The sequence below is a fragment of the Chanodichthys erythropterus genome, chromosome 22 (assembly GCF_024489055.1).
Source record: "Chanodichthys erythropterus isolate Z2021 chromosome 22, ASM2448905v1, whole genome shotgun sequence".
NCBI lineage: Eukaryota > Metazoa > Chordata > Actinopteri > Cypriniformes > Xenocyprididae > Chanodichthys > Chanodichthys erythropterus.
Window position 1 is genome coordinate 22,604,928 of NC_090242.1, and position 25,247 is coordinate 22,630,174.

Sequence of the window (25,247 nt, forward strand, 5' to 3'; positions counted from 1 at the left end):
TAGATAATTTTAGGGAAAAAAGAAGACAAAAATAATTTTTAGATGAGCCCTCACCAGGTTTTCATTGGTGAGACGTGTGATCTCCTGCTGCACGCTGAACTCCACCAGAGCGTCCGGAGAAAGTGTGGAGAAATGGTTCAGCATGTCCTGCTTCTTCTCCAAATTGTCCTTCAGTAGTTCGATCTGCGTGTGAAGAGCCACCAACTCATCTTTGTGCTGCCGAGACTGCGTCTGCAGCTGGGCCTCCAGCAGCCTGAACACATACAAACATGCCATACTATGGTGTAAGTGTGTGTAAAGTGTGTACATGCTTCACTCTCTCAAAAACATTTCTCAAAAGCAACAAAAATCAATATATGCCAAATGGCCCTTTAAAAAACACTGACACATACAGAGGCCTCGATACAGAAAGCCAGTTAAACCTAGAGGGAAATCAAAGAAAATCAAAGCACAACCTGGCAACTTGCTTTAGACCCTGGTATGCCAGACCAAGCTCCCCATCTTCATTCAAAAAACCCCAGTCTTGTGCTTTACTGGCGTCCGAGTGATGGAGAGCCAAAGAGATAGAGAAGCGGCAGCAGACAGAGAGGAGAGAAAGCAAAAGAGAAGAATGACAAGATGGCAGGGCCAGTTAGTTTAGCAAAGCAAGGCATGGCAGGTTAGAGTAGTCCGTGAAAACGTCAGCTTCAGCATGAGGGCAAATCTGAATTATCTTCAAGTAAATAGGTCATGTAGTTATTATGACTTGGGTTATTATGTCTCAGTTTTTTTAGGTGAGCTGCCTGCCCAAGCAATATTTCAAAGGAGATGTGGCAATCTCAGGAAATGAGAAATAGAGAAAGGTAGAAAAAACGCATGAATGAGAAATCAGACTGTGTTTAAAGTGCCCAGTCCTGAGAGCACAGAGAACAAAATGTATAATTTCACAGGTAATCAGCACCTCATCTAACATCTGTCACTCTCTGACTCATATTGTTTCAAAAGACCACTTTAAAAATATGACAGAGAGAAAAGTGTCATGAATTTAGAGCAGCTTGAATGAATACTGGACAGTTTTCAGGGTGCACTGGCCAGACAGAAAAATGATCATGATCCACATGATCCTGCAGAAATCATGCTGATTTGCTGCTCAAGAAACATTTCTTATTATTATCAATGTTGCTTAATAATGTTATGGAAACTGATCCATTTTTTCAGGATTCTTTAATGAACAGCATTTATCTGAAATTGAAATATTTTTTACAAAGGCAGTATAGAGGTATCATTTGCTGTCTGCCTAAAATATACATCGATTCTGTGTGTGCGGTTCAGTTGATGGAAAGGATAAAAATGGCGTCCATATTTACAATAATGACCAAAAGTGATGTACAGCCTAGGAAAATTGACATATTCAAAATATATTCAATATATTATTAAAAATTTGTTACAGATTTTGTAAGCATATTGCGTAGTTGTGCAGGGAGTCATTTGTTTCATCCGAACGGCGGCTCAGTATTGGCTGGCTCTGGTCACATGAGGTGCAGGATGCATGTGTGTGATGCTGATGCAGGAGCCGACCAATACTGAGCCGCCATTCGGACATAAACACAGAAGCTCTGCAATGTAAATAGCTTAGCAGGATGAATTTTGAGATGAATTTGTTGAATAAAGTCTTTATTTTTGTTTTGTTTTTGCGCACAAAATGTATTTGCGTCGCTTCATAACATTAAAGTTAAACCACTGTAGTTATGTTGACTATTTTAACGATGTTTTTATTACGCTTCTGGACCTTGAATGTGGTAATTTCATTGGTTTCAATAGGAGGATAAAAAAAACTCTCAGATTTCATCAAAATATCTTAATTTTTGTTCTGAAGATGAACAAAGGTCTTACGTGTATGGAACGACATGAGGGTGAGAAATTAATGACAGAATTTTCATTTTTGGGTGAATTAACCCTTTAATATATTTCAAAAATATAAAATATTTCCTCTTATTTTGATGGTTTAATTTAACTTGTAGGGTCATTAAAAACAAATATCCTCTCCAGACATCACTTTTGGCCACTACTGTAATTAATTGAATTAATTGTTGTAGAATTAATTGTTGTAGTCACTAAATAATTGCTTGGTTATCCTTAAAGCTCACCTGAATTTGTTAGATCGTTAAACATGAAGCTGTAGTGCAACAAAATATAATAATATAAAAATAATCTGGAACATTTTTTTGGTAAACTATTAAATATGGTTAAAAGAAAAAAGAAAAATGGAAATAATGCAAAATAAAGTTGTGTCTAACTCACCATGAGCCAGTGGTGGTCTATAAATTTGACAGAAATATTGCAGGTAACTTTTACATTTTAGTTTTAAGACTATTAGTGCTTGTTTGAGTTTGTGGCCGCACTATGCCAATTCATGAGAAGTGATTGGCTCTCCAGTAAACTAAGGTATACAGCTGAAAATGAAAGTGGACAGCATGAAGAGCTGAATCAGAGAGCTGCTCTGGATCTTATAAACGATCAATAGCACTGAATTCCAATTTCATTAAAAAAAAAGACAAATGAGTACATGGAGGAGAGCTGGTGTCACTTTTAAAAGCTTTTCATTATGCAGATTGGACTGCCTTACTTCTTTGAATCAGGCGCATCCACGATGTCCTCCCCGTCCACAGACTTCTTGTTGCTGGTCCATTCTGATACATCATTGGAATTCTGTTTGGATGAAACAAAGATATCAATAGGGAACAACAAGTCAATATTTACAGTTGCTACATTTCAGCAACTCAATCTAATATAGAAAGGAAAGATATATCTGTGTGGGACAAATATAACAGTGAGAGCAAGAAAAAGAGCGTTCTTTCCAAGCGTAATCAATACTGACTGAATACTGATTCGCCCGCCTCAGCAGATTCAGACAGGCAGGTGGATATAAAGCCACTTTCAGTAGCAGTGCAGGTTTTGTAAAGCTCAGGCAAACTATTACACTCAACATTCATTGAGTTTAAATTACTCTGAGCTTCATTAAAGCCCATTATATGCCATAATATCCCATGCAATGTCTTTATGTCTGATTGCTTTTATAGAAGACGAAGTTTTCCATTTAAGGTACCTCCACTGGAGACTAATGGGATGCTAATGGATTAGAAAGTCTAATATGACAAGGACATATTAAAATAGCGTAAGACAACAGCTGTAAAAAATGGATTAGAAGCCCTCAAAGGTCAAATTTATAAAATGCGTATGTCGAATGATGTGTGGGTAATGTGTTCAGACTCACAATGTGGTTGATGTTCTCAGACTGTCTCGTGGAGTTCACAATTTGGGTCTTAAGCATAAGGACTTCCTCCTTGCGCACATCCAGCTCCTCATTGGCCTCTTTGAGCTGACTGAGCAGCAGGTTGTAGCCATCTTGAAGCTCATTGGACGAACTGTTCTCGGAGGCCCTGTCGGCCACTGCTTTCCTCAACTCGTTCAGGTCATTCTTCAACTTCTTATTCTCCGTTTCAAGCTCTTGCCGCTGTAAGCAGAACAGATTGTATGAATAGAGTCAGAAAGAGGGTAAAAAGTTTGTATTTTGTACCACTTAAAGGGTTGATTTTTATTAAAAATCTATCAAAAGTGACCCGAGGCAAAGAATTGTAAATAAGTCAGAATGTATGTGTGTGATAAGGAAACTCTGAAACAGAAAGAGATGCACTCACAAAAAAAAAAAAAAAAAATACAAAAATCAAGCATTGCTGACTGCAGTAATTCTATCCAAGGTAACTGAACGCCTGCAGCTAAAGCTTTGATCAGACGCAAAGAGTGTTTGAGCCCTGCAGAACAAGAACCATCAGCAATTATTATATAAGCTCACAGTGCAATGTTGGGGCGCTTTAAGAAAACAAACAAATCCGTTACGTAATTCTACCGCCTTGAGCTCCACTTAAGCTCAGCTGCACAGCCACCAGATCAACGTTTGGCTCTGGTGTCTTCATTCTTGTACTTTGTTCTCTGGTCAGAGTCAAACCTTTTAAAGCTGTTAAACTGAGCCTGCTGTTGGGGTTTCAACACGCCCTTGTGCTCAGATAAATAACTGATCACTGATATGAAAGCGTTGAGGGCTTGTGAGGTGTCCAAGGAAGATCGCAATTGCATGAAGGTGATAGGACAGAGTTCCTAAAGGCTACAGACCTTACTCTGAACAGACACCATATTTAATGTTACGAGAACACACACACTCTGCCGGATCAGTACGATGTTTTTATGCTTTTGAAAGAAGTCACTCACCAAGGCTGCATTTATTTAATCAAAAATACAGTAAAAACTGTAATATTGTGAAATATTATTACAATTTAAAATAACTGTTTTCTAATTGAATATATTTTGAAATGTAATTTATTCCTGTGATGGCAAAGCTGAATTTTCAGCATCATTACTGCAGTCTTCAGTGTCACATGATCCTTCAGAAATCATTCTGATTTGTTGCTCAAGAAACATTTATTATTCTTATCAATGTTGTGTACATTTTTTTCAGGATTCATTGATGAATAGAAAGTTCAAATGAACAGCATTTATTTAAAAAATAGAATCTTTTGTAAAATTATAAATGTCTTTACTGTCATTTTTGATCAATTTAATGCATCCTTGCTGAATAAAAGTATTAATTTATTTAAAACAAAAACAAAAAAAAATTCTAACTGACCCCAAACCTTTGAACGGTAGTGTATATTGTTCAAATAAATGCGGTTCTAATATTACTGAATAAAATATTATTTTTTAATATTATTTAATACAAATATTATTGAATAAAATATTACTACAATTTAAAATAATAATTTTCTGTTTGAATATATTTCACAATATTACTGTTTTACTGTATTTTTTATTAAATAAATGCAGCCTGGGTGAGCATAAGAGACTTCCTTCAAAAACATTAAAAAAATCTTACCGATCCCAAACTTTGAATGGCAGTGTATATATACACTGTGCTATTTTAGTATCCAATTATAATTTTTATTAATATATTGAATTTGTTTTTATTTTTTTAAATTTTCCATTATCATTTCAATTTTAGTAAGTTTTAGTAATTTAGTTGTGTTTTTGTCCTTATAAGTTTTTTTAATTTCTTTATAAAATAATAAATAAAATTTTTTTAGTTATTTTTTTATATTATATTTATTTCAGTTAATGTTTAACTTCTTTAAAGCAACAAAAATATTTTTTATGTTTTACCTTAAGTTAACTATAATAACTGTAATGGATAGCAAAACAATCAAATGAAAATTAAAAATATATGTATATATTTGTATAAATGAATATATTTGCATTTTAGCATTTCTTAATATTACTTGTTTTTAACTGACTACTTTTCATGTGATATTGTTTTGCTATAACTATTTAATCTTACATTATGTGTTGTATAGTCTTTACAACTTGGAGATAAGAACTTGAACAAAATCTTTAAGGTTACAAGACAATGTTGAAAATCAGAAACTTTTCATTGCTTTTGTTTAATATATGAATTACTTCTGGCTTATTATAATACTTCTGGCCAGACAAAGTTAGAGCATGGAAAAAGTAATTTTAATCGCTTTCCTGGCCTGCTTTTGCTTCATGGCTGTTAAAAGAGTTAACCTAACAAAGTATTGAATGACTTCTCAATATCAGATCAAAAGAGAGATCTATTAAGAAATAAACGTTATCTAACAGACAGTATATCATATCATTCTGAACATCCTTTTTATTCCGCACAACCTTGTTTTCATCTGCATCAAATTAAATGTTTATACGAAGGCACTTCTCAATGTTTGTTTGAAAATCGAAGTATTTAATAATATGAGTTGCTTTATGAAAGCAAAACATAATCCACGTGCCATCCTGGCGTAATTCAGCTCTCTAAAAAACACATCCAAGTCTTAACTTTCTGTATCGCCCCACTCACCCACAGTTTAACAGGCAGCGTGACCAGCAGCAGCAGCAGGGCGGCCCCAGTGCAGAACAAATCAATGAGTACTACTAAGACAGACATTTGACTGGAGGCAGGGTGGCATGACCATTACACTGAGCCGGACTGACTCTTACCTTGAGACTGTTGTAGGCCAGGTCTGCGTTTATATCCTCCTCTGACGTGGAGCTCTTGGGCTCACTACCCTGTAAGATAAAAGGAAAAATGTAAACACAAGCTGACTGATAAAGCAGAGGACCATGCTGTTGCAAGTACAGATGAGGGACCATCAGAAAAGATAACTGGAGTTTATGATCAGCTGGCTATGTTGCAAGTAACCTATGACCAAAAAGTGGGAAATGTTAGCCTGAATGACAACACAGAGATCTGTTACTACAAACATCACGAGATCATGAGGAGAAAAGTATGAACACATAATAACAATCAGCAAATCTTGATTCTTTAAGATTATTTTGATTAATGCATACATCCAGTACCTTAAAGACCGAATGAAATGATCAGACATATTTCAGTTAAGGCCAATAAGTCACAGAGACATTTTTAAATGTCTTAAAATGTATCGTTAAGAAAGAGTAATTATAATTATTATTTGATTTGGTACTTTATTTTTTTGTTTGTTTTGTTTCGTTTCATTGTCAACTGTGAGATGAGAATGAAAGCAAAGGGGCCATGACAAATAAACATGCCTTGTGTTTGCTCAGTTCCTCCACTTTATCTAGATTGGTCTGCAGCCTCTTTCTTTCCTGCTCCAGCTCTCGTACTCGCTTCTGTAATTTCATGAACACACTGAGGTCCATGGCGGCCTTCTCTATGCCCATCTCCTGCAGGAAGACAAATCATATTAAAATACACCCTTTTTCAAAGCCTGCTGTCGAATGTCAGCAGATTCAGCCAAGTAGCTTTACCTCCACCTGCTGGATGGTGTCATCAGTGTCTCCTGCCTCTGACAAACTGATGGAGGGGTAGTTGGAGTCCGAGCCCAGACTGCTCTGGTTAGAGGGGATCCTCCGGTGGCCGGGATGGAACTAGAGTGTGTAAAACCCATGTTAAAAACATCAACAAAAACAAAGTCCCAGAAGCTTAGACTCTATGACAAACCATTACCTTCATGGAGGACATGTCCTCCTGCAGGTTTTCATATCGCTGCTCCAGTCTGGAATATTCTTTCAGCAGGTTCTGATATCGTTGCCTCTCCTCGTCCAGCTCCACCTGCAGGTGGCTCTCTTTCTGAGACACATCACCTGCTTGACCTGAGAGACACAACACAGGCATTCACACACTGGAACTTAATGAGCCAGATGACATACTGCTCCCATTCACTCATATTTGCTTGTATCAACTTTCAGAAGCTTGAGTATTTTTGGGTAACCCAGTCCACGTGAATACTATGCAATATAATACTGATGATGATGACAACACACCTTTTATCAATCTTTGCTTTGATTGATCAATAAAAGATCTTTATTACACTGATAGAAGACCTTTGAGTGTCTATTTGAAGGTAACAATTTGTTCTTCATTCTGTAATCTCAATAGAAAAAAAATAAGCACCTACTTCTTTTACTCAGCATTTAAAATGCATATTATAACCGAAACAGCATTGCAGACTTGCATCAGATTCTACTAAACTCTACTCAAAGTTGTATATGAAAGCCTTTGAACAGATTCTGAGAGAGCTATCAGACCTATGGTCTGATAGTGGTTTGATGAAGCCATCCATTAAACAGGCCATTTTAATTTGAGGAGATAAGTGGTATAATAAATTTGTGACATTGTATCCTTTGACCCTTTTATTTGAAATCACTGATATAAGAAATGAGTGAAGCTCCATAACATACTAGATAAAGAAGGTCCTACATTTAAACATTTTTGGGAAAGTCTTAGATATTCCCCCAATTTCCTTTGGTTTTTTTCATCGGTCATAGACATAATAAGACAATAGGGTTAAAAGGTATTTAAACTGTAAGGGTTAAAACTGTTGGTTATCTAATTTTATCTTTTTTACCACGTAAAAGCTTGCTTGTGCCTCCAGCTTTAACTGTCCTGTTCACTTAAACTGCAGGATACTTATCTTTTAAAGGAATAGCTCACACAAAAACCAAAATCATTTACTCACCCTTGTGTCGTTCCAAACTTGTGACTTGGAACACAAAAGAAAATATTTTGAAGAATGTTTCAATTGTTCTTGTAAATACAATGAATGTTAATGGTGTCTAAAACAACACTGACTGGACTTCATAGACAATGTATGGACAAAATGTTGGAAACATTCCTCAAAACACCCATTTTTGTGTGTGTGTGTGTGTGTTCAGCAGAACAAACAAAGTAATTTGGAATGATATGAGGGTGAGTAAATGGCAGTCAACTTTAACCTCAATGGAATAACATCCTCTTTAGATAGGCCAAAGAGACACGATAAGACAAACCAGTGAAAGTTCTGAGATTAAAAATTCTGCTTCCTACTGAAAAAACAACTGTAACAAACAACAAACCCGTGACAAACTGAAAAAAGTCAGCAAAACAATTACTACATTCATAAGAGAGCTCTGAATTGAGTTTTGAACAAAGTAAACAACATGGACAGCAGAACAGCACTAAGGAACGAACCTTTTAAAACGACATTTAACAAATAAAAAGCGTATTGAGACCAAACCTCGAGTTTCAAATAGCATTCTCGCATGTGAACCGGCTTGATACAATGGTCAGCTTTTAGTTGTGCAGGTAAAGAAGCAGTGTCACATTCCTCCACTGAAATCCAATGCATTTTCTGTCCCTCTCGTCCCACTTCTGCACACAGACCCTCTTGTGCGTCAAACAAAACCAGCCTAGCCCTCCAGGCAAGTCACACATCCTCGTACTCCGTCCTCCAGATGCTTCGAGGGTGTGACTCTGTGAAGCGTGAAACTTACCCTGAGTGGAAGACTGGATTTTGTGGTTCATCTCTTCTTTTTCCTTCTTCAAAAGAGTGTTCTCTTTCTCCAGCTCCTCTACCCTCTACAAAAAAAAACAGTCACACCACCCTTTCAGTTCAAACCATCAGATAAACAAGAAAGTTTAACTGTAAGAAAGCCAATTTAAATTAATTATAGTGGGGTTGAATTTTTTTTTTATTTATTATTAAAAAAATCTTATATAAATATAAATTAAATTATCAGCACATCAATATCAGTGAAAAGCTGAATTAGAATAACATGAATAATTATTTCAGAATATCTTACTATTTGATAGAGTATGCCCCATTTTGGGCATATATATCCTTGGTTCAAAAGTTTGGGGTCAGGTTTTTTTTTTTTTAAAGAAATTAATACTTTTATTCAGCAAGGATTAAACTGATCAAAAGTAACAGTAAAGACATTTATGATGTTACAGAAGATTTCTATTTCAAATAAATGCTGATCTTTTGAACATTCTATTTTCAACATTGATAATAATAAGAAATGTTTCTTGAGCAAATTAGCATATTAGATTTCTGAAGGATCATGTGACACTGAAGGCTGGAGTAATGATGCTGAAAATTCAGCTTTGCCAACACAGGAATAAATTACATTTTAAAATAATATTCAATTAGAATTTCAACAAATTACTTTTTCACAGCTATGGCAAGCATAGGAGATTTTAAGAGACATTAAAAATCTTACAACCCCAAACTTTTGAATAGTAGTATGTGTGTATATATACATACATACATATAAAATTGCATGAAGTGCATTAACACAGATTTTAAGTCTTAAAAATACATTTTAAGTCTAATTACAATACTTTATATTACTTTTAATTACTGTAATTTATATTTATGATATTTGTAATTTATATTTGTAATTTACTTTATCTAACTTTTATCTTACTATAAAACAAGAGGGAAATTATCACATTAAGTCACATTAAATACATACTATCTGATTATTTCATTTCAGAAGACCTTTTGTGAGCTGGTCAAAGCTCTTAAACAATTTCCATGCATTATTAAATGTGCTTGTGGATGACAGAGATTAGTTATGTAACAGCTGCCCTGTTATAAAAGCCAGTGTGTCATTTTTGTATGTAAACTGAAAAGCTAAATACGTTGATCTATTTTAACCATTTACCCCCAGAAAATTTAAATGAAACCTACAGAAATATGAAAAAATACCTGAGACAAAAGTATACCCAAAACTAAATATGGCAAATCTACTATGTATCTGTGCATCCTTTCTCACCTGTTCGAGCCCTTGCTTCTCGTTGCTGAACTCCTCCTCTATCTGCTTCCTCTGGGTGTGGGCTTCCTGGAGCTCCGCCCTCAATTTCTCAAGCTCTTCCTGCAGTGATGTCACCGGAGTGCCAGCAGCCTGTCGAATGCGAAGGGTCTCCAGCTCTTTATGGAGCTTATTGACCTCTGATTCCAGAGCAGTGTTAGCAACAGCCAGCTGCTCGTTCTGAGTTTTATACTCTTTTGACTGTAAAGAAAAGGAGATAGCTGATTAACATCATGTCAGTTTGTTTTGGTGGCTCTGTAATCACGTATGCATCCTATTATCTTCCTGTACCTGGTTATCCATCTTCTTCTGGAGCTGCACAATCTTGTTCTCCATTCCGACATTGAGGTTTTTTAAGTGTTGGGCCGAACGAGCCTCTATCTTGAGCTGTTTGAGCTGACGCTTGGCACGTACGCGACGGTAGAAACACTGGATGACAATGGCAGCATTTCGGGCATGGAGATACTTCTTCCTCACAAGCCAACCACGGACGGTCTTCTGTATGACAATGGCTTTGTGATGGAGCAGGAACTGAAAGGATAGAAAATGCAACTTAAAACTGTGCTTTAAAGAAACAACCCAGAGAGAGTGAAACAAAAATTAAAGCGCAGTGCAGTACCTCCTGATATAACCTGCGTATGAACATCCCCCGGGCGAACGCTTGAATAGTTATCACAGCCCGACGGATCCTCAGATACTCCCGTCTAACTTGTACCATCCGGTACTGCTTCTGACAAATAAGTGTTGCTCGGGTCAGGCGAAGCATCTCTGCATGTCTGAGAGACAGTGAAAGAACACAAGTTGTTAGTAAAGCAAAAAACATACCAGTGAAGTTCAAGCTACTCAAAACACTCACCTGCGTGCCAAGTAACCCCGGCCGTATCTCTGCAGAGTGATGGCAGATTTGCGGATCTTGCGGTACCGAATTCTCTGTAGCCATCCTCGCACGGTCTTCTGGATCTTAATGCAGGCATAGCGGAACTTATCGGCACGGAGCTTCTCCAGATAGGCCACCTGCCCTGCCCTGAAGAAAATCTTTGTCTTTCCAAATTGGAACTTATCTGGATCCTGAAGGAGAAATTTAGTAAAAGGAAGAGTCACTATTAATAGGTTTATTAATGATAAATATCCTTGAATAAACACTAATAAAATATTTCTCACGTTGAAAATGACTCCATGTGCACATCTGAGTTGTCAAAAGTACCGACTTCAGTACTGAAATTTAAAAAATGTGACGCTTTGAGCGCTGTTGAGCGGATTCGTATCAAGGCTTTGATCAAGGCTTCAAAAACGTTGTAAATAGTCTTCAATGGCGCTTTTCACTGAGAGCTTACACAGATACACATGGGAGCGTTTGAAAGCAGGTGTCTATCATGGACCAGTCCGCTGATAGATGCTTGCTTTTAAACTATCACTCTCACCCTTAAAAAACACTTCCGTGTGCTTTCAAACGCTTCCGTGCGTTGATCAATGTAGCCAATCACAGACATATCCAATGAGCACGTGAGCACAACGGCCAATCAGAGGTTTTTACAAATCTGTTCAACAGCGCTCAAAGCATCACATTTTTAAAATTTCAGTACCAATGTCTGTACTTTTTTTTTACAACTCAAATGTGCACAAAAAGCTATTATGTACAAACAGAAGCAGTAGGTGTTAAAATTTCAAGTTGTTTACAAAACTCATTTTTTGTAAAATTTGAATTCGTTGATACATGATCATCAACAAATACATGACCATTCAAAAGTTTGCGGTTGGTGAGATTTTTGAAAGATTTTGAGAGTCTCGTATGCTCATAGAGGCTGCATTTATTTGATACAGTAAAAACAGTAATACTGTGAATTATTATTACATATATTATAACACATATTATTAAAATGTAATTTATCCTTGTTATGGCAAAGCTGAATTTCCTGCAGCCATTATTCCAGTCTTCAGTGTCACATGATCTTTCAGAAACCACGCAAATACTGATTTGGTGCTCAAATACTTTGGTGCTCTCGTGAACAGCCTCGGCCAATGCTGAGCCGGCGTTCAGACATAAATAAGAAACTCTGCATTCACTGCGCCAACTGCGTAACAGACTGACAGAGAAAAGGAAAAATTGTTGAATATAGTTGTTATTTTTTTGTTTTTGCGCACAAAAAGTATTCTCGTCGCTTCATAACATTAAGGTTGAACCACTGTAGTCACGTTGACTATTTTAACAATGTTTTTACTTCTTCTCTGGACCTTAAATGTGGAAATTTTGTTGCTTTCTATACGAGATAAAAACTTTGATTTCATCAAAAATATCTTAAATTCTGTTCCAAAGATTAACAAAGTTCTTGCACGTTTGAAAAGACATGAGGGTGAGTACTTTTCATTTTTGGGTGAACTAAACCTCTAATGCATTGATGAATAAAAGTGTACATTTTTTCATGAAAAAATCTTACAGACCCCAAACTTTTGTTAGAATGTATTTATGAAATATGTTAATTCCTAATATAGGAATATGTTCTGAGCGTATTTGTTTACTTAAACAGTAACAAGACAATACCATGATGCAGAAATGGTATTAGATACCATGGTCTTAATGAACAAGGAACTTCAAAAATACTAAATGTCCAGACAAACATGGTATTACCACAATACCAGGATGAGAGCATTGTGAGTACAACTAACATTTGAGCTTTTAGCAACGGTAGTCTTACCTTGATCAAGGTCTCCAGCAGGTTCTTACAGACCTGTTTCTTATCCCCAATGGTCATGTCCTTCTTTGTCATGAGCACCCGATATCTGCTGAAGAAATCTGGATAGGTCCACCTAAGAAACACCATCAGATGTGATGAGGAAATGACACCAAATACACTAGTATTCATAATCATTACTAAAATCGCTTCAGAATGATTATGGAATTTCATATTCAACTCTTTTAAGGAGAACATGAAGTTCATAAATAGAGGACAGACATGGAGAAAAGGAAAATGAGAAGCCAAGACAGAGTCCCTGAAGCACAAAAAAAGAAATCTGTAGCTCGGTTACCTGGATGGATAGCCAGCGGCACTGATGCGGATGGTCTCGAGAACTCCACATGCTCGCAGTTGCTGAACAGCTCTTCTAGAATCAAATCTAGAGAAAGCAAGAAATAAGCCAAAGGAGTGAGGTAACTTTACAATAACCATCATAAGAAGATGACCTTAACATTTTTTATTGGTACAAAACATTTGGGGCGTTATCTAGACCTACCGGATCTTTCTCTTGAGCATAGAGCACATCTCCCTTGAGAGAGGCATTGGGAGGCTGCAGTCCACACGGGGACCGGAGGCTATCTGACTCAAAACTTTGTGACTGTGTGTTCACAACCTTAAGCATGTGACTGACAAAACCTTCTCAATTTAGCATCCGTGAAGGAGCCTTTGTGCTCAGGAATTTGCAGAGAACACAAACAGACCCAAACAAGACCCTACCCTTTCTCAGAATTGAGAATCTTACAAGAAAAATAAGTAAATAAATACATTTAATATGAAAGATATATAGTAAAACACGTCTAATTCTGTTTATTATTGTATTATCGTATTATGCAAGATCTAAAAACATTCCTTTTTATCATAGTATTTAAAACAGACCGTTCAAAGGTTTTCATACACTTCAAACACTTCAAGGAAAAATAATTAACAAAAGTGTTAAATCAGCAAGGATTTTGTAAATGGGAAGCACTTCTGATTTTGATCTGAGAAAACTAGGTCTCTAATTATATTTTATATAACCTGATCGGCTAAATCTCTGAGGAGCTTTGATGTCTGATTGTTAGAGGAAACTTAAAGTGCAGTTGAGGTTGATCAAATGTCTCTTTACCAGCATGACTCTAATGTTCTCTGGCAGCTTAAATGAATTTGCTATACCCTCTCTATTTATAGCCAAGATAAACCAGATAAGTTCTAATAGATGAATAACACTAAGACAAAGAGACAAACTTACACAAAGGATTCCTTATAATCATTGGGCTTAATGCAGCGCACATAATGAGGGGTGGTAGCATTCAGCGTTTCCATCAGAAGATGTAGAGAGTTCCTGAACTGTGAGGAAGAGAATTTTTCCCATCTCATCATTATGTTAATCACCTCATCTTCATAATAAACAGAGCTTCAGTGGATCCACCATCAAGCACAAATATGGATCAAGAACTGGCCTTTGACACTAAGCCTCACCTGGGTGCCCACGCTTTTCCTGTGCTCACGGTTGTGGCCTTTTGGAGCAGGTTTGGCGGCCCGGACGTTGATCCTGTTGGTCTTGCTGGCGGCTGAGGGAGGGGCAATGTCTTTACCATCATGGAAGAGATCTGCAACCAGTTGGAACTGTACAAAAACAAAACAAAAAAATGATTATAGGTAAACAAAGAAAATATAATTTGTAGATACGCAAGAAAAGTATGAATAATTTTGGTTATATTTGATTATGTATGTGAAGAAGTCTTGACTGCTTAAACTGTAAAATGAATTTCCAGTGATATTACAGATGCATCACATCTTACATAAGAACCCCAGCTGTTTTTTTGTTTTTTTTTTGACTAGTGTAAAATTTGTATTCAACTCCAGCAGCACTTCAAAGCAGTTTAGAAGCCTTTTAAAATCCACTCCCTGAGCATCCACCGCAAGGCAGGTACACAGCGAGTTTCAGTGCATCACTAATACCATGATCCTGCCAAGTTTCAGCACTCTAAAGACAGAGTGGAGATGATATCTTCAAATTGCCATCACTGTAAGTCTGACACTGTAGGATGACATTGATAAACAGAGCTGCTAGACCACATAGTAAATAAAAATGTGTCTCAATATCCTGTTGTTAGGCATGACACAAAGCGGAGTGCCAGCAAACCCCTTCAGTCGTGACTTATTTATGATACAGCACTAGCCTCGAGTACCTTATTGCTTTTATAAAACGGTTACCACACAATACAAATATTAAAGCCAAAAATATGTATCAATGAAAATTTCATGAAGTAAACTTTCACTAAAAGCCTTCCTTCCACCAGAAAAAATAGTCTCGTCAGTGAACAGCAACAGAAGATACATTATTACGCCATAAGATGGCGCCAAAGACTCTTTATGATTGTGTCAGTCAGTAGCAAAGACTGAATTGTTGTGAACACTGAACAAGATGCAATTGACAAAAGCTTTAACTAGCGCTGTCAGTCATGGGAAAACCCCTTAACTGTTAAAAGGACAAGATAATACACCAGACATTTAAACAGATTTTTTATTATGAACATAGGACTGACCTGAAGGAAAATGCTAAATCTGAATGCAGGTAATAAACTCGTTCAATCAGTCTCTTTCTCACAATACTCTTTAGTTTTACATAATACAGTAAGCTTCAATGAACAATATTAACTGAGAACAAACAGTTTACATTGCTAAGGGTGTTATGTAGTGATACATAGAACCGTTGGGTGAAGCGGTCATAGCCGTGTTTTATCGTGAATAAAACACAGCTATTGACCAATCAGAATCAAGGATAGGAACTAACCTTTTTATAATTGGAGATATATTTCAAAATATCCTGGCTCTTCCAAGCTTTATAATGTTAGTGAATGGGGGGCACGATTTTAAAGCCAAAAGAAAAATGCATCATAAAAATCATCCATAAGGCTCCAGTGCGCTGACATTTCTCTTTAAAATTTGTTTTTAGACTTCTAATTCGTGACCGCTGGTTTGTTTTGCTCTATCCTGTGCGCTTCCGTGTTCGTCATTACGTCGTGCATCAGGTCAGAGGATACTCTTTCACCCCAAATCGATGCGTACGGCTGTCTGCCGGAAGCTAGTTATTATAGTTAAAGTTTTAAATGTGGATATTTTTCTTACAAAAACCCATTGCTTTGCTTCAGAAGGCATTTATTAACCCCCTGGATTCATATGGATTATTTTTATGATGGATGGATGCATTTTTTTGGAAAAAAAATTCTGGCCAGGATATTTTTAAATATATCTCCGATTATGTATTTATGTATTAAGTTTTAATATTAGTCAAATAAAGTAAAAATGCACTTTTTTATTTAATTTAATTAGAAAAAAAACCTCACAATCAATGCGTAAATGTCACTAGACCAATGGTTCAAAATTGGCTTTTAAGTGCTGATCAGTGGTTGATGTAAGAATGAAGTTATAGACATCAGATAGATTATTTATTAAAACAGCAAAATATCATGTTTAATTATTTGTGTACAACCTAATTAATATGCAAAAACTAAGCCTTTACCATTTCATCAGTGAAACCCCATGACTTTTTAAACCACAGTGTTGGAACCCTGCATGTCTGTGAATGAAATGCCTCGCTGAACATGGCAGATATCCTGAAGAGAACATCACTGTCAAACATACTTAAAATAAGGGGAAACTTCAGACAGCAGTGCTGAAAACTGTTATCACTTGAGACAAACTGATGTTTAAATAGTATTCTTTCACAGGGACACCTCATTTAAAGGGTCCAAGTGAAAGTTTAATTTTAAACCCGACAGCATTTCAACATTCTCCTGCAGGCAAGATCTTTAATTTGTAGATGCTGATGTGCTGCTTTCTGCAAAGGAACTCAGATTCCAGCAAATTTTGTTGCCAAGAAACCCCAGGACAAAACATTACAAGACAGAGATCAGTATCAACAAAGACAATAGATATCCTATAAAATCTCAGTTAAGATGGATCTGAGTGATACAGTGCTAGGTGTGGACAAGGTCAGCCCTTTGTTTGCCTGAAAACTTTAAGTCAATTAACTGCTTAAATGGGTCACAGAGCAAAACATGAGCTAAAGTGTGATTTCAATCATGCAGACTTGAGGAAGCGTGAAGTATAAACAGAAGCTCAGCTGGACAGGGAAGAGCAATATAACTGAGCTGAGATTTATAAACTGAGGGTATTGCCTTGAATTAATAACAAATTGTCAAATCCAAAATGTTTGATTTTGTGATGTAAAACAGTTAATTATATTCATTATATTTCATTCATAAATCCAAAAACCATGAATATTAATATAGTTATTTATGAACTATTTTAGTTTAAAAAAAAATGTTTTCCTTTTAAAGCACACATTTTAATCTTACCAAAAATGGCCAATGCTCACCTTACTGGCCTTGAGGATGTTTATCTGCTCCTCATAAACAGTGTCTCTGTTCTTCTCCAGGAAGCCGTCACATTGATATTCAACCTGCAAGGGGTGACATAATGTCACAAGTTTAACTCATACATCAGTACTGAGAATAGCTTGCTAGATCATTTTTGTGACCCAAAACAGGCAACAGCATCAGCTATTTTTGTTGCATTCATCATGCATTATTGACACAATCATTTGTGTTGTGTAATGAAGTTCCTCACAAATTGGGTTTCAGTGAGCAGATTTGTCCTAAAAACCCAGCTGTGCAACACACAAAAAGTATGCATGTCACATCAAGTTCAGTTTTTGATCTGTCATCAAGGCAATCAAAATGTTCTGTTAAAGGGTTAAAATGACTCTGGGTTTACAATTTAAAGCATAAAAGCCTGGTTTATTTGAAGAGTTTCAAGTTAATGATGATGGGTTGGTGAAGTCATAATATCCAAGTAGCATCCTGAGCCCTATAGCATTTACCTCCTTAATATAAGCTGAACCCACCTTATCTGCAAAGTGAACCACAATGAAAGACGTGTTTGACATCCTAGGCTTTTCGAAATGCTCGCTGCTTGAATGCTTGCTGTACAGTTTCTGCGCCCAGTTTTGATCCGTTCCTTTGGGAACCTATCAGATGCAGAAAAGAAAAATACTTTGAACTGTAGTGAAATGAAAACGGGTTACCTGTAACAGAAATAGCATGTTCACCCTTTTAAAGCTGCTTCAACTCCTACTTAAGAACTTCAAAGAGCTGGGGTGTTTAAAACTAAATGAGATGCTCTGTTCTAGAGGTCTGCGCGGGATGGATTTTTCCATCCCCCTCCCACAAGATTATCTAACACTACCGCCCGCTTCCGCAAAAAAAAAAAAAAAAAAAAGTTACGATTTTATCCCACTCTGCTTGAAACTTTCATGTCTTGTCCCATTCCCACCCGCAAAAGCCCATAGGAAGTGGTCTACTCTGATTTTTTCAGTTCCGGTTTCAGTTAGATTCTGTCTTGTTCTGGTGTCTATAGGCTATTTTTTCCAATTTCCCCACACGCAACGCTTCAAATCTCTAGTTACAGTCTTCTGCATACGAGTAACCTACGAATAAATTTTTTCCTCCCACTTCCAGTGCACATATCAGTATATTCCCTCCTGCATGTGCACTCAGCAATTTAAAACTTGTCCCGTGCCGCACTCTGTTGCAGACCTCTACTTTGTCTGGAGACCTGTTTAGACAACACGTCTCTCAAATTCTTTTTTATCAACTGTCTTTCCTCTGCTTGGGCTCACCTTACACTCTTCATCAAGAAGGTCCAGGATACCAAGCTTGGCTTCAATGAGGTCAATGCACGGCTGGTTATCATAGAAATCAATAAGCGTCCAGGGGATCTGCTCCTTCATATACTCTTCTTGCTCCAGTTTAAACACATGCTGAGTGATATATGATGCATACGTATTAGGTTAATTCATCAAAAACATTAAATTTGCAACTAAATACAGCCAAGAGTCACAAACAAATAGATCATTAATGTTATGCATTACATTTTGAATTTAAAATGAATATGCTTTTTAAAATACAATAGACTAATAGGATAGAAAGTGATAATGAAAGCATTTGAAAAGAAACCATTATAATATACTGCACGGCCAAAAAAAAAAAAAAAAAGTTGATGTTTGGATTTTAATAGGCACATACTTAAGAGTCTATGGGTGGATCATTATTACAGTGATTATTATTTTTGTAGCATTTTATATGTTAGGCAATGGTTCTTTTAACCCTTAAAGATGGAGTGTGTAGCTTTTCATTTCTTAAACAACCATGTAATAAGATGTATCACAACCATATTCCAGGATGACAATGTCAAAATTCATCAGGCTCAAATTGTGAAAGAATTGTTGGCAGGGAGCATGAAGAATCATTTTCACACATGAATCGGCACTGACATTAACCTCAGTGTAAGTTTTTGGGATGTGCTGGAGGAGACTTTACAGAGTGCTCACCTCTTGCATTGTCAACCAAAAATGATGCACCTCTCGATGTAAATAAATGTTGTGATGTTATTTCCATCAACTTTTGGTCAAGATCTTGTATTGACAATGCAAGAGGTGAGCACTCTGTAAAGTCTACTCCAGCACATCTCAAAGACTTTCAATGAAATTAAGGTCTGGACTCAGAGGTGCCAATTCATATGTGAAAATGATGCTTCATGCTCTCTGAAACATTCTTTCACAATTTTATCCCTGGTGAATCTTGACATTGTCATCCTGGAATATGGCCATGATGTGTCTTCCTACATGGTTGTTTAAGAAATGAAAAGCTACACACTCCATCTTTGAGGGTTAAAAGAACTGTTGCCAAACATATAACATGCTAGAAACATAATAATCACTGTAATAATAATCGATTCATAGATTCTTAAGTATTTGCCTATTAAAATCCAAACAGCATTTTTTTTTTTTTTTTTTTGGGCTGGGCAGTGTATTATTATATATTATTCATTATTTTAATATTTTATGTAATATATTAAGACTTATAAAATAGTATGTCTAAACAAAGACTATAGAATAATAAAAGACACATCATTCATATTGTTTTGAATGGGAGAAAGCGCAATGCGCAATATGGCGAAATAAGTCCCGCCTTCTAAAAAAGAGCCAATCACTGATTGGTAAAGTCATAGCGTCACTGCAGCAACCATTAGAAGCTCAGACGCACGCCTCCTAAACGAGACACAAGAGACGCACACCTAGGAGGACTGCGTATGCGCGTTAGCTTGATCCAGCCTGAAAAATACTGTGTTTTTTGTCATGATTTGAGCATTTAGAAATTACATTTGAGACAGTTGTTGTCAGATTTAATTGGTGATTTCATATATGAAATTTAATCGAAAGCTTGGCAAACAGCTTTGGAGAATTTGATGTTTCCCCATTCAAAGAGATCGGAGCTGCACTTGCATGCCTGAGAGGCGTTTCAAAGATGGCCGCCGAGTGAAATTACTTGTCTTAAAGGATTAGTTCACTTTTAAATAAACTTTTCCTGATAATTTACTCACCCCCATGTCATCCAAGATGTCCATGTCTTTCTTTCTTCTGTCGAAAAGAAATGAAAGTTTTTGATGAAAACATTCCAGGACTTGAATGGGCACCAAACAATTGAAGGTCAAAATTAGTTTCACTGCAGCTTCAAATTGTTCAGAACAATCCCAGATGATAAATAAGGAAAATTATGTAAGTTTTAACCAGAAATGCTCATCTTGAACTAGCTCTTCATCTTCTTCTCTATTTGAATTCCAGCAGTGTAGATGCTGCTAAGCATAATACTGCCCTCCACAGGCCAAAGTTTGAACTAATTTTTATATGCAATATGCTAGTTCAATAGTATATAACAGTTAGTTCAAACTTTGGCCTATGGAGGGCAGTAATACACTTAGCAGTGTCTACACTGCCGGAATTCAAATAGAGGAGAAGAAGAGAGCTAGTTCAAGATGAGCATTTAAGGTTAAAACTTATATAATTTTCAATTTTTTTTAGAAAATGAGCACTGGTTTCTCCAGATAAGACCCTTATTTCTCATCTGGGATCGTGTTGAACAGTTTGAAGCTGCAGTGAAACTAATTTTGACCTTCAATTGTTTGGTGCCCATTCAAGTCCACTATAAGGAGAAAAATCCTGGAATGTTTTCATCAAAAACTTTAATTTCTTTTCGACTGAAGAAAGAAAGACATGGACATCTTGGATGACATGGGGGTGAGTAAATTATCAGGAAAAGTTTATTTAAAAGTGGACTAATCCTTTAAAGAGACTTTGGTCTGATACATAAATAGCAGCAACAGAGGTGTTTAAAATGAATATGTTTTGTTCAGCAATTTGTTCTGAAGAAATATATATTTTTTATATCTAAAAAATATTATATAACAAATAATATACTTTTTAAAAATATTAAAAAACATTAATTACAGTTTATTATATAAAAATAATTCTAATATGATTTTTTACCTTTAAAAATGGAGAATATATTTTATTATAATTATAATATTTATACAATATATTAAGAGATTTAAGTTAGTACATGTCTAAATGCAAATAGCATAGCACGAGTGACTCAAATGGCAGTAAATATGAATCTAGAGATCCTCTATTACTGACCGAGTTGAACTGTTGCTGTAGTTTCTCATTGGCGTAGTTAATACAGAACTGCTCAAAGCTGTTGATCTCAAATGTTTCAAATCTGTTGAGAGATGAAGACGTGTTAACAGTGACTATTCAAAACCATCCGGTTTTCCCTGAAAACAAACAGAACATTTTCTGCACTTCTCTCTGCATCCTATAGCTTGGCACTTCTCCGCTTATTTACTTTAGTGCTGATCAATAAGTTCCCTTCTTTAAGGAAGTAATTAGTCCCATGGCCAGAAAGGCTTATAGGCAAATGCTGACTCTAAAAACTCAATGAGGTTTTTGCTAAGGGAAGGTCAAAACATGAAAGGCTGTTTCCTGTGGCCCACAGAGACACTCTACCATACTGTATATAAGAACCTAGGGAGCTAAGTTTCCAAATCTTTACAAATATGACCTTTCATAATCACAAGCATTACCCGTAGATATCCAGCACCCCGATAAAGGAGTGCTGTTTAGAAGAGGTATGCAGGGCCTTATTGATGTGCTCCACAATCCAGTCAAAGAGATGGGCGTAAATGTGTTTGGCCAGGGCGTCTCGGGCGTTGACCGCCTGGGCGTGCGGCATGTTCTTCACGTAGGTCTCGGCAGTAGTCACCAGCTTCCTGCGGCACAGCCAGTGCTCCATCTGCTCCTGTTCTATACCGAGCAGCCGACAGAAATGATTCAGATGAGTGTCGTCCCTCTGCAGGTGCAAAAAGAGATAGTGATTGTCAAGGCAAGTAAAGAATAGTCATCTGTTTAATGCTTATATGCTAAAACAAATAAAATACAGTAAGACACACTATTTATCATGCACTTACACTGATATGGCAGGATTCTCCATCTCTCTCCGACACAATCCCCACGTTCCCCAGGTGCAAGATGGAGGCAATTATCTTAAAGATGCTCATTTGATGGCTCTCTTTCACACCTGCACAACATAAAATGCCACCATGATAAATATTTATGATCGACACTCGGTAGGGTTTCGGAATAATGTTGCAAATCCTTGGTTAAAGTCATGTTTATATCTGTAGTCCTCACCAAGCATTGTAAGAGCCTCTCTTGTCTTCACAAGGTCCTCAGCATCATTCACGCCCTCAATGAAAATGTTCTCACCGAGAGACGTGTAGGTAAATTCTTCTGCGCTGGCTAAAACATGAGGGTGAATGGACAGTTTGAATGAGCAAAACTTAAAGACTGTCAGTGGCAGCAGTGGGTTTTATGATCAAAATCATACCATTCAAAAGCTTGGGGTCAGCAAGATGTTTTACAGTCATTCCAAAAATCACGGCAACGGATGTTAGTAAGTTTAAGTATATTGCAGCCACCGCACTAGTCATTATTTTTAATCGAAGGAGACGTAGGCGTGTTATCCAAGGCCCTTTTAGTTGGGAGCGGCCACATATGAGGTGTTTCTGGGTGTTGCTCCCTCCTATCTGCTTTGAGGTCTTGATAGATTGTGGTATTTCTTTATTGTTTTTGTTGCTTTTATGAGGTTTATAAAAAGCTCTGTTTCGTCTTCTGTCCAAACATGCCGCGCCATTTTTAAAGAATGAACAACTTTTACTTACTCCAGGTGACCTGTAAATGCGGAAAAAAAAAAACTGTTTCCATTGCAGTTTTGAGAAATATTCCCTTTTCAAATTGCCTGAAAAACCACCTCATGCGAGCATAAAAACTTTTTTGCCATATATGGCAGTTATTGCGAAATTGACGTGTCCTTTGGGCAACGTTCAATTGGTTCAATTCATAATTTCAATTTATGTAACTTGTAATGGAAACACAGCAGTTAAAACATTTATGATGTTAATAAATGCTGTTCTTTTGAATTTTCTATTTATCAAAGAATCCAGAAAAAATTTATGTTTTCACAAAAATATTACGTAACATTTTGCTTTCAACATTGATAATAAGAAATGTTTCTTGACCAAATTAGCATATCAGAATGATTTCTGAAAGATCATGTGACACTGAAGACTGGAGTAATGATGCTGAAAATTCAGCTTTGCCATCACAGGAATAAATTATATTTTAAAATATATTCAATTATTGTATTGTATTGTTCATATATTGTAACATAACATTTTACAATATTACTGTTTTCATTGTATTTTTGAGCATAAGACACACCTTTCAAAAACATTAAAAAAAAAAATCATACAGACCCCAAACATTTGAATGGTAGTGTATTATGGTAGGAGTAATTTCATATCACGGCAATGGTATCAAAATACAGGTATTATTGTTATATCTTAAATATTTTAAATATAAATTTAATTTTAATGAAATCAAATTCTCATGTGAATATTTAATGAGAACCCCCCAAAAATGAAGATAATTAAAGGGTTAGTTCACCCAAAAATGAAAATTCTGTCATTAATGACTCACCCTCATGTCGTTCCAAACCAGTAAGACCTCCGTTCATCTTCGGAACACAGTTTAAGATATTTTAGATTTAGTCCGAGAGCTTTCGGTCCCTCCATTGAAAATGTATGTACGGTATACTGTCCATGTCCAGAAAGGTAATAAAAACATCATCAAAGTAGTCCATGTGACATCAGTGGGTCAGTTAGAATTTGTTGAAGCATCGAAAATACATTTTGGTCCAAAAATAACAAAAACTACGACTTTATTCAGCATTGTATTCTCTTCCGGAATCCTTTCCATTGAATTGATTCCATTGAATCCTTTCATCTGTTGGCGTTGGTAATGCACTTTTACGTCGCCGTGGTTGTTTTTGGCGATTAGGACATCCGCGACATGCACACTTACGCACCATTTAAAAAAATATAGCAATACCAAAATACAAACAATGTAAAATAGCTTGAATACAGCGTGCGTCTCCCTCAGACTGTAAACGAAGCTCTGGCGCACCGGATTACACGTCAGCAGCGTCTTACATCAGCAGCGTCACTGCGGAGTCGTGAACCACACTCCGGAGCAGATGGGGGCGGTAATGCACCAATAAGCTGGATGCCAACCGCCGTAAAACAGGAAAGAAGAAGAAGTGGAGTCGTGAACGCGGATTGACAACAGACCCGGAAGAGAAGACAATGCTGAATAAAGTCATAGTTTTTGTTATTTTTGGACCAAAATGTATTTTCGATGCTTCAAAATGTTGCGTATGTCCTAATCTCCAAAAACAACCACGGCGACGTAAAAGTGCATTACCAGCGTCTACAAATGAAAGGATTCAATGGAATCAATTCAATGGAAAGGATTCTGGAAGAGAAGACAATGCTGAATAAAGTCATAGTTTTTGTTATTTTTGGACCAAAATGTATTTTCCATGCTTCAAAAAATTCTAACTAACCCACTGATGTCACATGGACTACTTTGATGATGTGTTTATTACCTTTCTGGACATGGACAGTCTACCGTACATACATTTTCAATGGAGGGACAGAAAGCTCTCTGACTAAATCTAAAATATCTTAATCTGTGTTCCTAAGATGAACGGAGGTCTTACGGGTTTGGAACGACATGAGGGTGAGTCATTGATGACATCATTTTCATTTTTGGGTGAACTAACCCTTTAAAGTCATTACAATAATTTGACAGAAAAGTTGCATCGTGACTTAGAAAAAATGTTAGCATCTCGTGACACAAGGACCACATTTTTAAGAAATATTTGTGACTTTTCTGCGATCAAACAGTATATACAATCATACAGAAAGTAACCAAACCATCATCGAGTTCTCTGGGCCACTTACTCAAGGTAAGATCTTTAAACTCTGGCAGAGAGGATGAAGCACAGAGCTGGTAGAAAATGTGGTAGTTCCTCTCTTCCTCAGCCTGCAAAAATATATTTATGTTCAACACATGGA

At 36.5% G+C, this 25,247-nt stretch overlaps 1 protein-coding gene across 2 annotated transcripts in view; it reads right to left on the bottom strand.

The window, feature by feature from the left end:
* Positions 1 to 25,247, bottom strand: part of myo5b (myosin VB) — a 58,482-nt gene that overhangs the window by 7,993 nt on the left and 25,242 nt on the right. For both annotated transcript variants that reach the window (XM_067375704.1, XM_067375705.1), the window contains exons 7-30: positions 25,134 to 25,215; positions 22,462 to 22,569; positions 22,239 to 22,348; positions 21,855 to 22,120; positions 21,409 to 21,490; positions 18,553 to 18,693; positions 17,779 to 17,901; positions 17,251 to 17,334; positions 14,346 to 14,492; positions 14,116 to 14,213; positions 13,180 to 13,266; positions 12,849 to 12,960; positions 11,012 to 11,223; positions 10,775 to 10,931; positions 10,447 to 10,686; positions 10,120 to 10,356; positions 8,833 to 8,917; positions 7,028 to 7,173; positions 6,829 to 6,948; positions 6,610 to 6,744; positions 6,040 to 6,108; positions 3,254 to 3,493; positions 2,606 to 2,688; positions 55 to 253 (exon numbers count right to left, since the gene is read on the bottom strand). In XM_067375704.1, the coding sequence (XP_067231805.1) occupies positions 55 to 253; positions 2,606 to 2,688; positions 3,254 to 3,493; positions 6,040 to 6,108; positions 6,610 to 6,744; positions 6,829 to 6,948; positions 7,028 to 7,173; positions 8,833 to 8,917; positions 10,120 to 10,356; positions 10,447 to 10,686; positions 10,775 to 10,931; positions 11,012 to 11,223; positions 12,849 to 12,960; positions 13,180 to 13,266; positions 14,116 to 14,213; positions 14,346 to 14,492; positions 17,251 to 17,334; positions 17,779 to 17,901; positions 18,553 to 18,693; positions 21,409 to 21,490; positions 21,855 to 22,120; positions 22,239 to 22,348; positions 22,462 to 22,569; positions 25,134 to 25,215 (3,363 nt within the window). The remainder of the gene's footprint in view (positions 1 to 54; positions 254 to 2,605; positions 2,689 to 3,253; positions 3,494 to 6,039; positions 6,109 to 6,609; positions 6,745 to 6,828; positions 6,949 to 7,027; positions 7,174 to 8,832; positions 8,918 to 10,119; positions 10,357 to 10,446; positions 10,687 to 10,774; positions 10,932 to 11,011; positions 11,224 to 12,848; positions 12,961 to 13,179; positions 13,267 to 14,115; positions 14,214 to 14,345; positions 14,493 to 17,250; positions 17,335 to 17,778; positions 17,902 to 18,552; positions 18,694 to 21,408; positions 21,491 to 21,854; positions 22,121 to 22,238; positions 22,349 to 22,461; positions 22,570 to 25,133; positions 25,216 to 25,247) is intronic.